At 34.9% G+C, this 15,741-nt stretch overlaps 1 protein-coding gene across 6 annotated transcripts in view; it reads right to left on the bottom strand.

The window, feature by feature from the left end:
• The window catches only part of LOC126880604 (uncharacterized), a 605,043-nt gene that overhangs the window by 34,103 nt on the left and 555,199 nt on the right, over positions 1-15,741 (bottom strand). For all 6 annotated transcript variants that reach the window (XM_050644584.1, XM_050644586.1, XM_050644585.1 and 3 more), the window contains 5 exons: positions 14,216-14,503; positions 10,967-11,165; positions 8,241-8,455; positions 6,004-6,370; positions 2,351-2,608 (listed from right to left, as the gene is read on the bottom strand). In XM_050644584.1, coding sequence (XP_050500541.1) covers positions 2,351-2,608; positions 6,004-6,370; positions 8,241-8,455; positions 10,967-11,165; positions 14,216-14,503 — 1,327 coding nt within the window. The remainder of the gene's footprint in view (positions 1-2,350; positions 2,609-6,003; positions 6,371-8,240; positions 8,456-10,966; positions 11,166-14,215; positions 14,504-15,741) is intronic.

Here is a 15,741-nt window from a genome sequence, read left to right on the forward strand (position 1 = left end):
CCGGTATAGACTCTTCCTGCACTCTCCGATTTAACCAGAGTATTATGCAACTGCTGCATTTTCGTGTTGCAAAGAAATTGAAAATGTTTATACATTTTTAATTCATGTACTCTTTTGTAGGAGAATTAAGGAATCTTTCTTGCTGGAACTTTTAACACGTTGAGCAGATGAGTTGTGAATTATTTAAAATTCTCTCATCTTAATTTCCTCGGCATCCTGTTTGATGTATACATTTTGAAAATCTCAGGAGGTGTAACCAAAGAAAGTATTCCACCTGTTGTCAATCTGGTGGCATGGGAGCGATATTTATTGTCGTTTTCTGTACTACTTCGATTGATAACTTACTTTGTTAACCTCTATTTACCTAAATGAGTTTCTAAATTAAAGTATAAAATGTCGCACAAAAATTGAATAACGAAAACAATATATTTCTAATGGATATACCTAACAACGAAAATAATTAAAAATTGTTTTTTTACGCGGTACGGAAAACATAATCAGTCACCGACCTATATCTTTGACTTCTAAATACAATATTACCCGTAACACGGAATTTCGACGTTCGTTGCCCGATATCTCTTGAACTTCTGATTTTCCAATATCATTCCCGGTACATCAACGGTTAATTTCTATTCCCAGCTATCGCAAAGTTTTGTTTACTCAGAAAAGCAACATGACATAATTTCTCTCAAGTAATTATTATCAAAACAAAATAGATCGTAGTCGTCTTTAAGTGGAAGAATGTGGGGTGGTTATGTTATGAAAAGTATTCATTACTCAATGCTTTGAACCTCTTAATCCAACGGTCTCTGAATACAGGTTGTGCATCAAACAGACAACTAAAATTAATGCAATTTCTGAGCAGTCAACAAAACATAGCTTTTATTAGTGTCCGTACAATTGACTGCAGTTCAGTTTCAGACTGCAGATAAAGCAGAATTTGATCAACGGGGAAGGTACTATACGAATTTTAGTACTCTATTGGTAGTTTTAGGTTCTTTTCTGGCGCAATCCTCAGTTGACCAGTGAATTCCTACACTATATTATCACTTAGCACATTGCAATGGCATAGGCCAGCGTTTCCCAAACTGTGCTCCGCGGAGCACCGAGTGCTCCGCGAAGCATCTACAGGTGCTCCGCTACATGGCGATAATAAACGGTTGGTATTTGTTGACCGGTAAGTTATTCGTATGGTGGCTAACAACAGGTGGTGATCGGATCCACATTCTGGTCCCCGGTATACCCTCACGTCTGTAGTCTTGAGTCTAGAGCTTTCTCTGTGGATTATGTAGTCAATTATTGACCGTAGTTTTTTTTGTAGGTTGCGTCCATGTGAATTTGTGGATATTCTTGTGTGAGAAGAACTCATTCATTATTTTTAACGATCGGAATTGGCAAAAGTCTCTCAGAATCAGTGAAAAATAAAAACCTGGATAGCTTTCCACTAATCACATAATTTAGAGAAAAACTGGAATCGGACATACCTGAAGATGTCTTAAACGAGTTCCACACTCATCTGTTAAATTTACTTGAAAACTTCCAGAAATATTTTCCTGAGAAATTCCACGACAAAATTAAAGAAGACTTCTGGGTTGCAGATCCATACCTTGTTAAAATGTTAAAAAAACCATCTTCCTTAACACCTCAGCAGTATGAATGCCTGATAGATTTGACATAGGATTCTGCAATAAAAACATTTTGAAAGTAAATCGCTAGAAGATTTTTGGTGTCAACTCAAAGACGAATTTAAAATTTTGTCAGATAAAGCGAAATTCTCTCCCTTTTGCAACAACATACTTATGTGAAGCAGCATTATCTGCCTATGTGGTCACTAAAACAAAATATAGATCTCGCCTGAATGCGGAACCTAACATTCGATTGCATTTATCCCAAATTCAATTCAATTCGTTATATGTAATATGTAATAAGTTTCTTATGTTTGCGATTGAAAAAAAATTGAATAAAGTGAATAGAAGATGTAATGGTTAATATCCCCCCCTCAAACTAATATCTCTCGTTCTCTGTGGCACCTACATAGGTTTCAGGTGCAATATGGTAAGTACTCCCTACAGAATTCCTGTCCTGAATAGTGCTCCTCGACAAAAAAAACTTTGGGAAACGCTGGCATAGGCTGTGTATGGTAGTTTGTTCTTCCATTTCGCATTTTTTTGCACCATGCATGGTTCATTCATTTTACGAAGTTAGTATAGGTCTTTTCTCAAACGACAATGTCCAGTCACTACTTCGATAATCGTTTTCATCTCTCGTTTATTGAGGTTTCTGAGGTTTTTGAGGTAAACTTTTCAAAAATAAACTTTAAAACATATAAAAGTATTGAATTTCTACATACCTATAAAAATCCCTTGTAAAATCGGTTCCTATATTGGGCAATTCTCCCGTATCACTACTAGCCACCGAAGACCTCTTTGAACACGTTTCAGGTTCGTGAGAATTACAACAATCAGACGCTCCACTCGACCAACTGTTATCAGGAGAAGTTTGTTGCTGTTGTGCAATGTGTGAAATGGCGTAGGGCCAGTGTTTTTCGCCATTTTTTCCATCCATCAGAAGAGTCACTAGTTCCCTGCCTTCCTTGTCCATCATGTAGCTGGGCGTTAAAATATTAGGTTATTAAAGAGCAACCAGTGAATTGTAATTCGTTAAATTAAAGGCATTAGTTATTATTTATCAATCAAAGAAAACGAATAGCAAGAATACTACAGTAGACTCCCTCTATAACAAGAACTGAAATGGCGGACTAATTACCTCGTTATAAGCGGATCTCGTTATATCAGACAACAATAATATTGAAATGTTTTGATGCCTCTTACGTAGTTTATTAGGTGTCCATGGTCGACCTGAACAATGAGACGGTAATCTTAAATTGTAAATTTCCTAGAATATTCAATATCGGTCGATATAAAGAAAGAAGTTTATTACAGGGGTTGAAAATTATTACAGTACTGGCCTCGATAATAACACAGATGTTGGACATTTATATATACAGGCAGTTGGCGTAGTAATTTATAGCCATTACTACGCTAAAAAATAGGTAAAGAAACATATTCTTCGATTTCATTTTTTCTCGTTATAACCAAATATGCCTCGTTATAGAGGTGTAATAGTTCAATAGGAATTTCATGGGACATCTAGTGTACCTCGTTATAAGCGAAACCTCGTAATATCCGTGTTCGTTATAGAGAGAGTCCACTGTATAAACAATGGCTAACTGAAATCCGCCCCCAATGTAAAGAAACAGAAATAGACGAAATAAAAAGCTGTACCGGGTGTCCCAATAAGAATGGCTCTCGGCCATATCTCAGGAACCGTTTATAGTAGAGCTTTGAAATAAAAATTTTTATAACAAAAGGTGCCTCAGGAAAAGCCTGGAAATTATTTTCATAATTGTGGGTCCACCGCTAGAGGGCGTAATTGAATATCAAAAATAAAAAAATCTAAATTTTACAAAATTTTCCTAATGAAGGGGCACTGGAAATCCGATTATTGTATTCTTCATCAAATTCTGCGCATATTTGATTTAACAAGTTTAACTCTACCTTTGCAAATAAGAGGTGGGGGTGAGTGGGAACCTTGTTATGAAAAAATGGCTGTAAGTCCGGTTCTGCTAAATCAAATTTTGAAAACTGGGTCTTGTTGAAGACAGATCTTTTTCTTCAATGTAAGCGTGATAATTTTGAACCATCCTAATAAGTAATAAGCCAGCTGGGAGGCGTTATTTAATTTTTTTCAGAAATCTAGTTTTCTTTGGAAAATATTAAATACAAGTATGCATTTTTAATCATACTTTATAAAATTAGATTAAATTAGCAATAGAATAGCGAAAACCGCATGTCGATACCTTTTTTCTATCTCAAGATATCTCGAGAAACGTGTAAATTTTATACATAACTGTTACTATCACCGGTAAACTAAGTTAATGAAAAGTAGTGTGCTGTGGAAAAAAACAAAATAACATTTTCCAGATGTCAACGTATAAAAATATAATTAATTAAAACAACAATATAAAGAGAAACAATACTATTAAAATTAAATATATCACAGAACAAAAAGAACTACTTAGTGACGACCTAAGTATTCAAATTGTTGCCCATCATACACTACTCTAGAATACATTATCCAGAGAATACTAAACGCCATTCAAAGCATATCGAGAGCAGAAATTGAGACTGCTGTTCAATCTACTCTTGAAAGAGTAAATGTTTGCAACGAAAATGATGGGCAAAAATTTGAACGTTTATGTCATCACTAAATAGTTGTTTTTATTTCTTTGAAATAGGGCTTTTCAACGCTTCTCATTTGTTTCGAGCCTCTGTCATATGCCGTATAATCCGTGTATAATATTAATATACGAGATATAAACGAGGCTCGAAACAAATGAGAAGCGTTGAAAAGACCTAATATACGTTGACAGCTGGAAAATGTTTCTTTGTTGTTTCCATAGACTACTTTTAATGAATTTCGTTTACCGGTGACAGTAACAGTTATGTTTTTAAATTTACACGTTTTGTAAGATATCTCGAGATAGAAAAAAGGTATTAACATGTGGTTTTCGCTATTCTGTTGCTAATTTTGTCTAATTTTGTAATATGGTATTAAAAATGCATGTTTGTATTTAATATTTTTCAAGGAACACTAGATTTCTGAAAAAAATTAAATAACGCCTTCTAGCTGGCATATTACTCAGTAAGTTGGTTCGAAATCATAACTTTTACATTGACGAAAAAGATCTGTCTTCAACAAGACCAAGTTTGCAAAATTTGATTAAGCAGAACCGGACTCACACCCAGTTTTTCATAACAAGGTTCCCACTCACCCCCACCTCTTATTTCCAAAGGTAGACCTAAACTTGTCAAATCAAATATGCGTAGAATTTTATGAAGAATACGACGATCGGATTTCCAGTGCCCCTTCATTAGGAAAATTTTGTAAAATTTAGATTTTTTAATTTTTGATATTCAATTACGCCCTCTAGCGGTAGTCCCACAATTATGAAAATAATTTCCGGGCTTTTCCTGAGGCAACTTTTGTTATAAAATTTTTTATTTCAAAGCTCTACTATAAACGGTTCCTGAGATATGGCCGAGAGCCATTCTTATTGGGACACCCGGTACACATGATGAAATCGAATTAAGCCTAGCTGAGGTTGATCAAAACTAAATAACAAAAAAGCAGAAGGCCCCGGCGGAATACCAAATGAATTGATAAAAAACGGATCGGAAAAGCTATTCCGCATGATACACAAAATGTTTGAGAGAGCATTGGATGGAGAAGACTTATCGGCAAAATGGACTCAAGTATATGACATCAATATAGGTATAAGAAAGTAAATAGAAAAAACTGCAAAAACTATCGAGGAATTATCATTATATCGTCTATGGGCAGACTGTAAGGAAAGACCATAAAGGAAAAACTAGAAATAGATATAAAGGAGAAAATCGGGGCAGACCAGGCAGGGTAGTGTTCACAAAGGGAAAGCATGCTTAGACAAAATTGACACGGTTGGACAACTAATAGAAAAAAGAATGGCGAAAAATAGATCCGTCCATCTGACTTTTGTAGGTCATAGAAGGTCTATGAGTCGATTCCAAGAACCAAGCTGTAGGAAGCAATGGAAAACGAATTACGAAGGAATTGGCATACTAGTAAGAAACGAATACCTTAAGTTTTGCTGACGACCAAATAGTGATCGCACAAGAAGAAGATAACCTCAGTCTTTTGATGAAAACTGGAACAGAAATATACAAAGAATGGAATGGAAATAAACCTAAAGAAAACTGAAAAACAGACCCCGAAGATCTTTCAGATATGAAGTGGACGAAGCCATGGAAAGAAGAAATCTGCAGGAAGGGGACTAGCAAAGCAAAAAGAACTGGAGAGAACGGTTGAGTGAAGGAATACAGCGAAGACGCTTATACCGCTCTGGATTATTTAGCATCTAGATGAAGAATAAATACGAAATGAAGGATATTTACAAACTCTTACCTGGAATTATTCCACAGACATTCATTCGAATCCTCTTCGAGCTCTAACGCATTATTTTCCTGAATACTGGGCAACGTCGATATAGATATCTGCCCCGGAGTAGTCACATCACTTTTCTTCCACTGTTCTCTTAGATCGTCGTTAGACAAACTCAAACTCCAGTCCTCTAGTTCGGCGCGATCGTATTCCAGTTCCAGCATGTCTCTATGTTGCTGCTGCAACGTGGATCGTGTCTCGTCCAGCTTCAACCAATGTTGGATGTATTCCGCATCCCACGCTGTACATTCGAGGCGGTCGTCTGCACCGCTTGACCAAGATAAAGGAGACTTGGCGTCTTCGGCGCAGATTTCCAGATTGGTCGAGTTGCCTACAAAGGTGAAAACATTACATTCCTGATATATTTTAAAATTTTGACAATTTTTGTTGACACTTTTAAAAATAACAACACGTTACATATTCTTCTTCTTTATTTACTTTTGACGTGAATAGAAAAGTGCATTTGCCAGCACATTTCTTAGTATTGCATTTGGTCTTACTTGTGGCGATATGTAAGACGGTTTGTAAGCTATTAACGAATTGGACATAATCGTGTTGTATTGGATCATTGGATAAACTAATAATGAACCCTCGCTATATAGTACTTAACCCTCTTTTGCCAAAGAGAAGAAATCCTCAACCCATGATAATTTCCTTTTGGCATTTTATTGTTTTAGGGCCCAATTAAGCCAAAATCATATTTATAATTATTTCCGCCCCCCCCCCCCCCCCTCATATACTGCCCAAAGATACATTTTATAAAAGTATATTGTAAATGAACCAGAAAGTATTAGTGCCTAAAACTTGTGAATAATTAAATTTAAATAAGTTAACAATAAGTCACTTTAATGGGTTTTTATAAAAAAAATTTATTAGAATAGTAACAGTAGGTAAACTGAATTTACTGCTTGGGTTAATGGCTTGAAAAATGCGCCCATTCACGGAACAATAAACCAAATCAACATGACTTAATACTTTTAAACCGTTTAAATCAAACAAAGATAGCCAACTGTATAGAGAAAGAACAGCTGTTTGTGACAACCAAAGTTTGAACTATCGAAAAAGCCCCCAATATTTTAAAAAAATCAATTATAAAGTCATGTATCTTGTGAGATACATTGAGCTAAAGAGGGTTTACCTGGATTACAGAACACAAAAACTACTACAGTTGGGAGACCCTTTTAATGGCCCAAGTATTTTGAAAGCTGAGGTTGTACAGGCTATCAAACTATTAGAAAGTAGCATGGCTCCAGGACCAGATGATATGTATGCAGAAATAATCAAGTTACTTAATGAAGAAAAATGAAGACAGTATTGTGAAGTTATTTAACGATATCTATGAATCATGCCAGATTCCAAAATACATATTAGCATTGTTCTACATTTTTTATCGTCCTACCCAAAATATAACGTGAGAAATTCTGCAAGGAACACCGGCTAATAAGCCTAATGAGCCACTTTTTAAAACTTTTCTTGAGAATACTATACCCACGATTATTTAAGAAATGGTGAATAGGTCAGTGGCTGGAGTCAGTTTGGTTTCAAAAATCGACTTAACAAGAGAAAGGCGATATCTAGGGCCGGTTGTTCGAACGCTAATCAAGAAGTTGATTATAATCAATCATTTATTGTAATCAATTTTCTTGATGGGAATCAAATCGCGACATGAAAAATACATGTAAAACACTAATCAGTTATTGATTGTAGGTAAAGCAGTAATTAAAATATAGCCGCAGCTCTTAAATTATTAAAAATTGCTTATTATTATTATTGATTTGTAAGTAAAAACAAGAAATTAACATCAGAAAGAGTTTAATCATGTTTTATTTTAAATTAAAACCAAAATAATAAAATAAATCAGTCAACATAACCTCAAAATGCAACATCTGTCAGAAGTACGCTTAATCAAATATAATTGTAATTAAATATTTGATAATGATCAGTTTTGATTAGCGTTCGAACAACCGGCCCTTAGTATGTTAACATTAATACAGAATGATTTAGATCAAAACATATCTAATTAATGATCCTTTATTAACTAAAAAATGTTTAAATTCGCGGAAAATATCAGTTGGTAGTTCAGATTCCTTTTCTAGATGGCGCTAGCAGTTACCGTCCGGGACAAACTGTGTTTCCGCTTGACGTGTCTTCCTAGCCTTTTTAAGATACATACTCTACAGAGGAAATTCATTTTTACTTACCCCATAACGTACTTGTTCCTCTCGTCCTCCTCAAGGGATTTATTGACTTTTCGGTAATATCTACTAAAAAAATAGACGGACTACTGGAGATTGGCGAACTGAAGGTGTAGCATGGGGAGGGTGCTGTCGTAATTTTGATGCAAAGGTGTGAATCCGAGAAGCTTCGCATTATGTGTTGAAAAGGCAGGATATCTTTACTTGGGGGAAAACTATTTCTGTAACAAAAAATATTCCTTCAATTACAAAGATTCTAAATTATACAGGGTGTCCCAGAAAATACTGCGTTCCTTTACGTTATGGATAAAATATACAATTTAGAACAAAAAACTCCTTTACCATTTTTTTAAGTTAACCGTTTCCAAAAAAAAATTACATGGTCTCCATATGAGTGAATTTTTATTTTCAAAAAATTAAATAATCTGACAACGTCGTACGCAGTGTAGAATAAGAACACGTTTGTGACCTAGGGTACGCAGTGTATAATAACACATTTACTTAATTTTGGATTATTCTCCACGGTATCTAAAATGTCGTATTCCACATTTAATGGACGGATACTTTTTATTCTTCCGCTATTTTTTTTTTTTTTCGGTACAACAGAAACCGATTCTAATATCCTTTGAGAAACATTCACAAAATTTCGAAGATTAGGAGTTCGCCTTTAGGAATACCGATGCACATAAATTTGGACAGCTAAGTTACTGCTACACTGCGCTTCTCCATATAGTCCAGAAAGCCACTGCGCATCCGCTAGGAAAAATATTCTAATTCGGATTTTTTGCACAATCTTACTCAAAAAGGACTCCTTTTAACAAATTTGCATGTTGCCAGGACCAAAAGGTGGTCAAAAATTTTTTAAACGTTTTTTTTTGTTTTTTTTTGTTTTTTTCCTAAAATTATTTTTTTGCATGGAACAAAGTTTTTTTAGGTTTCTTGGATCATTCCAAACAGAAAAGGTCTTTAGTGACTTTTCTCTAAAAATGATAGTTTTTGACATATAAGCGAATAAAAATTGAAAAATTGCGAAATCGGCCATTTTTAACCCTCAAAAACTATGTGAAAAACTGAAAATTTGAATGTTGCCAAGGTAGGTAGATATTCTTTAAACATCGATTGATGAAATCCCGAAGAGTTTTTTGCAATCAAATATTCAAAACTCCTTTGTTTTTAATTTCTAATCACGCGTGCGCGACACTATTTTCCACCGTTGCATGTGTATACAGTATGGTGCAAATGAAAGGAATAAATTCGTTATTTCGTAAACCAGCTACTTTAAGAGAAAAACCCGAAACAGGTCGATTTTTATTTTTAAGTTATGATATTGTGGTATATATGGTATACTAGTGACGTCATCCGTCTGGGCGTGATGACGTAATCGATTATTTTTTTAAATGAGAATAGGGGTCATGTGGTAGCTCATTTGAAAGGTTCTTCAATTCTCTATTCAGTAATGTAAACATTTACATAATTATTTATACAGGGTGTCCAAAACATTTTTATAACATTAAATTATTTGACAAAAAAGGAAGTAGAAGGACACCCTGTATAAATAATTATATAAATGTTTATATTACTGAATAGATAATTGAAGAACCTTTCAAATGAGCTAGCACACGACCCCTATTCTCATTTAAAAAAATCATCGATTACATCACGCCCAGATGGATGACGTCACTAGTATACCATATATGCCATAATATCTTAACTTAAAAATACAAATCGACCTGTTTCGCGATTTTTCCTTAGAGTCGCCGGTTTACGAAATAACGAATTTATTCCTTTCATTTGCACCATACTGTCGGTGGAAAATAGTGTCGCGCACGCTTGATTAGCAATTAAAAAACAAAGGAGTTTTGAATATTATATTGCAAAAACTCTTCAGGATTTCATGAATCGATGTTTAAAGAATATCTACCTACCTTGGCAACATTCAAATTTTAAGTTTTTCACATAGTTTTTGAGGGTTAAAAATGGCCGATTTCGCAATTTTTCAATTTTTTATCGCTTATATGTCAAACTATCATTTTTAGAGAAAAGTCACTAAAGACCTTTTCTGTTTGGAATGATCCAAAAAATCTAAAAAAACTTTTTTCCATGCAAAAAAAATAATTTTAGGAAAAAAACAAAAAAAAAAAACGGTTAAAAAATTTTTGACCACCTCTTGGTCCTGGCAACATGCAAATTTGTTAAAAGGAGTCCTTTTTGGGCAAGATTGTGCAAAAATCCGAATTAGAATATTTTTCCTAGCGGATGAGCAGTGGCTTTCTGGACTAATAAATAATCAACATATCAGGATACTCACGCATCGAAAAAAATTTCGCGGTGACACTAAAAACGATCGCGGTAATACTAAAGACAATTTTTCAAACTCTGTTTATTAAAGTTGTGACTGTCTACGTTTCGATTTTCGTACTGCACTTAGTTGACAGATTTCAATGTGCATACCAAAATGTATTTTCGTTTTTTGGTCAAACGGTTGAATTTAGAAAAAAATGTTACAGGAGTTTTTTGCTCTACATGGTGCCTTCTACCTATACTTTTAAGGAACGCATATTCGGGAACATCCTGTGTAATAACAGAAACTGAACAGAAACACAAGTAAGTATCCCTTAGTGTTTCAATGTTTGATGTTAGTAGGAAACACAGAAAGAGTAGGTATACAAAAAAAAATCGATTTTGTGGTCTTAATATTTTTATAAACTGAAAAGTTATATAAACGAAATTACCTTTGGTTGAGATTCAAAAGATTCAGCGGAATGTACAATATATCAGGATCCTTGTTATCGCTCACCAACAGCCTATTGTCGGACACATCAGTTTCATCACTAGCTTCTTTCAAATCTTCTAATCCTCTTCTTGGCAAAGTTGCATCTCCTGATCCCCTGGTGACGTCAGCTTGGACGTCGGAAGACATTGTCGAATAACCTTAAAAACAACGTTTTGTTAGTTATAAACAAAGTTTAGATTATTTAACTGAAGTATTTTGCTATGATTTAGGATTGTTAGTAAAAATGATTATTTAAAAAAAAATTTAACTAATACTACTTCATATTTACATAACTATTTATAAGAATATCCGTGTCTTTTGCAATGTTATCGGGTCGTTCAACGCTCAACGTATGTGTGAATGTGTTTATTTAACGTTGCTCGACATGTGTGTTTATTTAATTGTGATGGTCAATGGCAGAAGAACATTGTTTTATATGAGTATAAATGAGCGCGTTTATAATTTAATAATGGAGTAGTAACTGTACTGTAGAATGAAATAAAGCAATAGTGCTTGTCAATTATGTGCTATATAAATTAATAACGATTGGTTCGTGCACTAGGCGGAGAAGTAATCAGCTACGCTAACGATACAGCCATTCTTGCAGACAATTTACAAGATCTCCAGACATTAGTAAATCTAGTCAGTGAAGCAAGTTATCGTAGATGCCATAAAATCAACATTTCAAAGACAAAGTGGATGGCAGTTGATGATTCATATAGTATAGATCAAGGTCTGCTTTATCTTAGTGGAGAAGAGATAGAACGGGTAAACCATTTTAAATATCTTGGCAGCAGGTTAAACGTAAATTATGACTCTGATGAAGAGGTAATAACCAGGATCGAAATATCACGTAAGTCTTTTATGAGCTGGAAACAAGTTTTATGTAACAAAAATCTGTCTATGAATATTCGCAAGACGGTCCTGAAATGTTATGTGTGATCTATTCTATTGTATTGTTGTGTGATATGGACGTTAAAAACCACAATGCTAAACAAATTAGAAGCATTCGAATTGTGGTGCTATCGATGGATCCGTGATCTAAGGATACCGTGTATTTTGCACACTTCGAATGAAGATGTTCTTCAAATGATGAATTCAGAACGTTTGCTCATAAACATCATAAAGACGAGAAAAACAGAATACTTCGGCCATATAATTAGACGACCTAAATATCCCACTCTTCGTCTTATAATAGGAAGGAAAAATGGAGGGAAAGAGATGGATTAGTCGAAAGAAACTTTCATGGCTGCGTAATATTAGACAATGGTGTAGTTCTACAGTAGAATAATAATTTCGCACAGCAGCTGATAGAGACAGGTTTCAGGAAATTGTAAACATGATGAGGGCCAACGTCTTTCAAAGCTATACGATCAACTTGAAACCAGGGAAGGCGAAGCAAAGATAAATAAAATAGCCAGACAGAGAACAAAGAAAGCAAGAGATTTTAATCAGATTAGATGTATCCGAGATGAAAATAATAAAATACTTCTTCAGGAAAAGAATGTCAAAAAGAGATGGAGAAAGTATCTTGACAGTTTATTAAATGAAGAATTTGACAGACAGCCTGTGGAGTTAACGGAGACAGTCACAGCAATGGGATAACAGTCACAGAATAACAAACGAGGAAGTGGCTCAAGCGCTTCAAAAAATACAGAAAGGAATAGCAGTCGGACCAGATGATATTCCTGGGGAAGTATGGAGAGCATTGGGAGAGACAGCAATAAGTTGGCTAGCAGTTCTATTTAATAGAATTATGGAAGTTGGACAAATGCCAGACGAATGGAGAAGCAGTATATTAGTACCTGTCTACAAAAACAAGGGAGACATACAACAATGTACAAACTACAGAGCTATAAAACTACTTAGCCACACCATGAAAATGTGGGAGAGAGTAGTTGATAGACGGATACGTGAAGAAACCGAAATATCCGATAATCAATTTGGCTTTATGCAGGGCAGATCAACAACAGATGCAATTTTCATTGCAAGGCAACTGATGGAAAAATACAGGAATAAAGAGACCAACGCTCATATGGTATTCATTGATCTTGGGAAAGTATATGATAGAGTTCCTCGAGAGATTCTGTGGTGGGAATTCAATAAGAAAGGAGTCCCTGGCGAATATATAAAGATTGTGAGAGATATGTATGAGGGAGTAACGACTAGTGTTAGGACAGGTGTAGGAGAGACTAATAAATTTCAGGTGAAAGTAGGATTGCACCAAGACGCGGTGCTTAGTCCTTATTTATTCTCATTAGTTTTGGACCAAATAACAGCGAAACTACAGGATAGCATTCCATGTTGCCTAATGTATGCTGATGACGTAGTGTTAATAGGAAATAATGAAAGAGACTTAGAACAAAAACTGGAACAGTGGAGACAAGCTCTGGAGGAAAAAGGTTTAAAACTTAGTAGGACAAAAACAGAGTATTTGGAATGTTCATTTAATGATGGGGTTACTACAAATAAAATGGTATCTTTGGATGGTGAAATGATTGTGAAAAGCAATAGTTTTAAGTACCTAGGATCGGTATTACAGAGTAATGGAGAGATAGATGGAGATGCATGCAGTAGAGTTAGGGCTGGATGGATGAAGTGGAAAGAAGCGAGTGGTGTGTTGTGTGACAGAAAAATTCCAATGAAGCTGAAGGGAAAATTCTATAAAACAGCTATAAGACCGGCTATGATGTACGGAACTGAATGTTGGACAGTGAAAAAGAAAGAGGAACAACGAATGCATGTGGCGGAAATGAGAATGGTTAGATGGATGAGTGGAGTGACAAAGAAGGATAAAATTAGAAATGAGTATATTAGGGGAAGTCTAGGTGTGGCACCAATTGATGCCAAAATGAGAGAGCATAGGTTAAGATGGTTTATTCATGTTCAAGACGTCGTCGAGACGTTAATCACCCAATACGAAGAATAGCTGAGGTGCAGATTCCTTGAAGGAGTAGGAGAGGAAGACCAAAGAATACCTGGGGGGAGACGATAAGGCAGGACATGTTGGTAAAGGGGATTAACATTGATATGATCCAAGATAGAATTTTGTGGAGAAATGCAATTAGGGAAGCCGACCCCGCATAGGAATAAGGCAAAAAGAATGATGATGATGATGATGAGGGCCAGCGTCTGAATACGGACACTGCATCTAAAGAAGGAGAGGTTGGTGGGCAATGAATTTTTACAGTTTACTAAAAACTCTTACCTTCATCTCTATTCCCACTCTCCGGTGACTCGTTCCCCGTCGTTTCTTCTTCGCTTTTCGATGTTGATTGTGCTAATACGGGTCTGGATCTCCGATATTTTGTCGTGTGCAAAATGGGCAAGTGTAAATTTAAGGAAACGGGTCGTTTAGGAGGTACCCACAAGGCGGAATCTACTGCACTTAGAGCTTCTAAAAGTCTTTTGGGGGTAACTTCGGTACCCTTTAGTTCAGTCCATAATTTCGTTAGGATTTGATGGCGTTTTTTATCTTCTAATGACAGTCGTGTATCTGAAACATAATTAAATAAATATAGTGATGTGTCATGGGCCATGGCCCATGGGAGCAATACGCCAGTCAATGGGAGCAAGAATAAGATATTAGCTCCGAATTCTATCCTACTGCATGGATTTTAATGAAATTTTGGGCCTAGCCTCTACTTATCTCCTAATTCAAAATCTATGCCGATGTATGCTTTTATCTTGGAGGTGGTTCCCACCCCTTCTCAGGGGTGGAAAATTTTTTGGTTAAAATAACCACGGAATTCGCTAGAGAATCTAATTCTAAGCAAAACTGTTCTTTTATTTTTATTTTGAAAACTCAATACTTTTTGAGATATTCGTTGTTGAAAATTGGCCATTTTCATTGAAATAATAACGAGCGATCCACAATTATTGGGATCAAAGCTAGCCGTGCAAAAAATTACGTATGTCTTATTTTAATCTGAATTTATATCATCGGTTTATCAATTAATTTTGATTAACATTATAAAACATAAAAAATCAGTCAAAACCTTTAACAAAGAACTTTAATCAAAAATAAAAAGAATTAAAAAAATTATAAGTAACAATAATAAATAAAATCAAACAAGATGCTGTATAATATTTCCACCACCAACATCTTTACATAACCTAACTTTTCTTGTTAAGTTGACGTACACTGCAAAGTTGACGTAAACTGGAAAGTATATCTGCATTAAGAATAGATATGCACTGTATAGCTATCACTGTCGTTCAGAGCCACCTATGATGACAATAATTTTGGATCACACGTTACCTTTTCGAACTGTTTTTTGCGAATACCTTAAAAACTATGCATCTAACTAAAAAAACTACATTAAACATTTTTGTAGGTTATAAAAAACAAGGAGACACTTGCCTTCATAAATCTTGTAGTTATAATACAAAAACAGATATGGTAGGTGAAAATAGTTTCTTTTTTGGTACATTCTCTTTATTCAACTTGAAATAACAGAGAAACGGTCGATTTTAGGTGTATAATGATACTAATATCTTTGTAGTTCTTGAAAAGACTCTTAAAATGAGCTATATTAAAGGTCCATTACATTAAAACTAAGCGAGATATGCTGCAAACAAAATTGATAACTTAATGTATTTTAAGAAAAAATGAGAAGTAATTTTAACCCCCACCCACCAAAATGTAAATGCATTATTTTCCTTCTACAATACCTTTTATTATAGTGTTATTTCTATGTTCAAAAAGTTGGACGGGTTTAAAATGAATGGTTT

This window comes from Diabrotica virgifera, chromosome 2 (genome assembly GCF_917563875.1).
Source record: "Diabrotica virgifera virgifera chromosome 2, PGI_DIABVI_V3a".
Taxonomy (NCBI): domain Eukaryota; kingdom Metazoa; phylum Arthropoda; class Insecta; order Coleoptera; family Chrysomelidae; genus Diabrotica; species Diabrotica virgifera.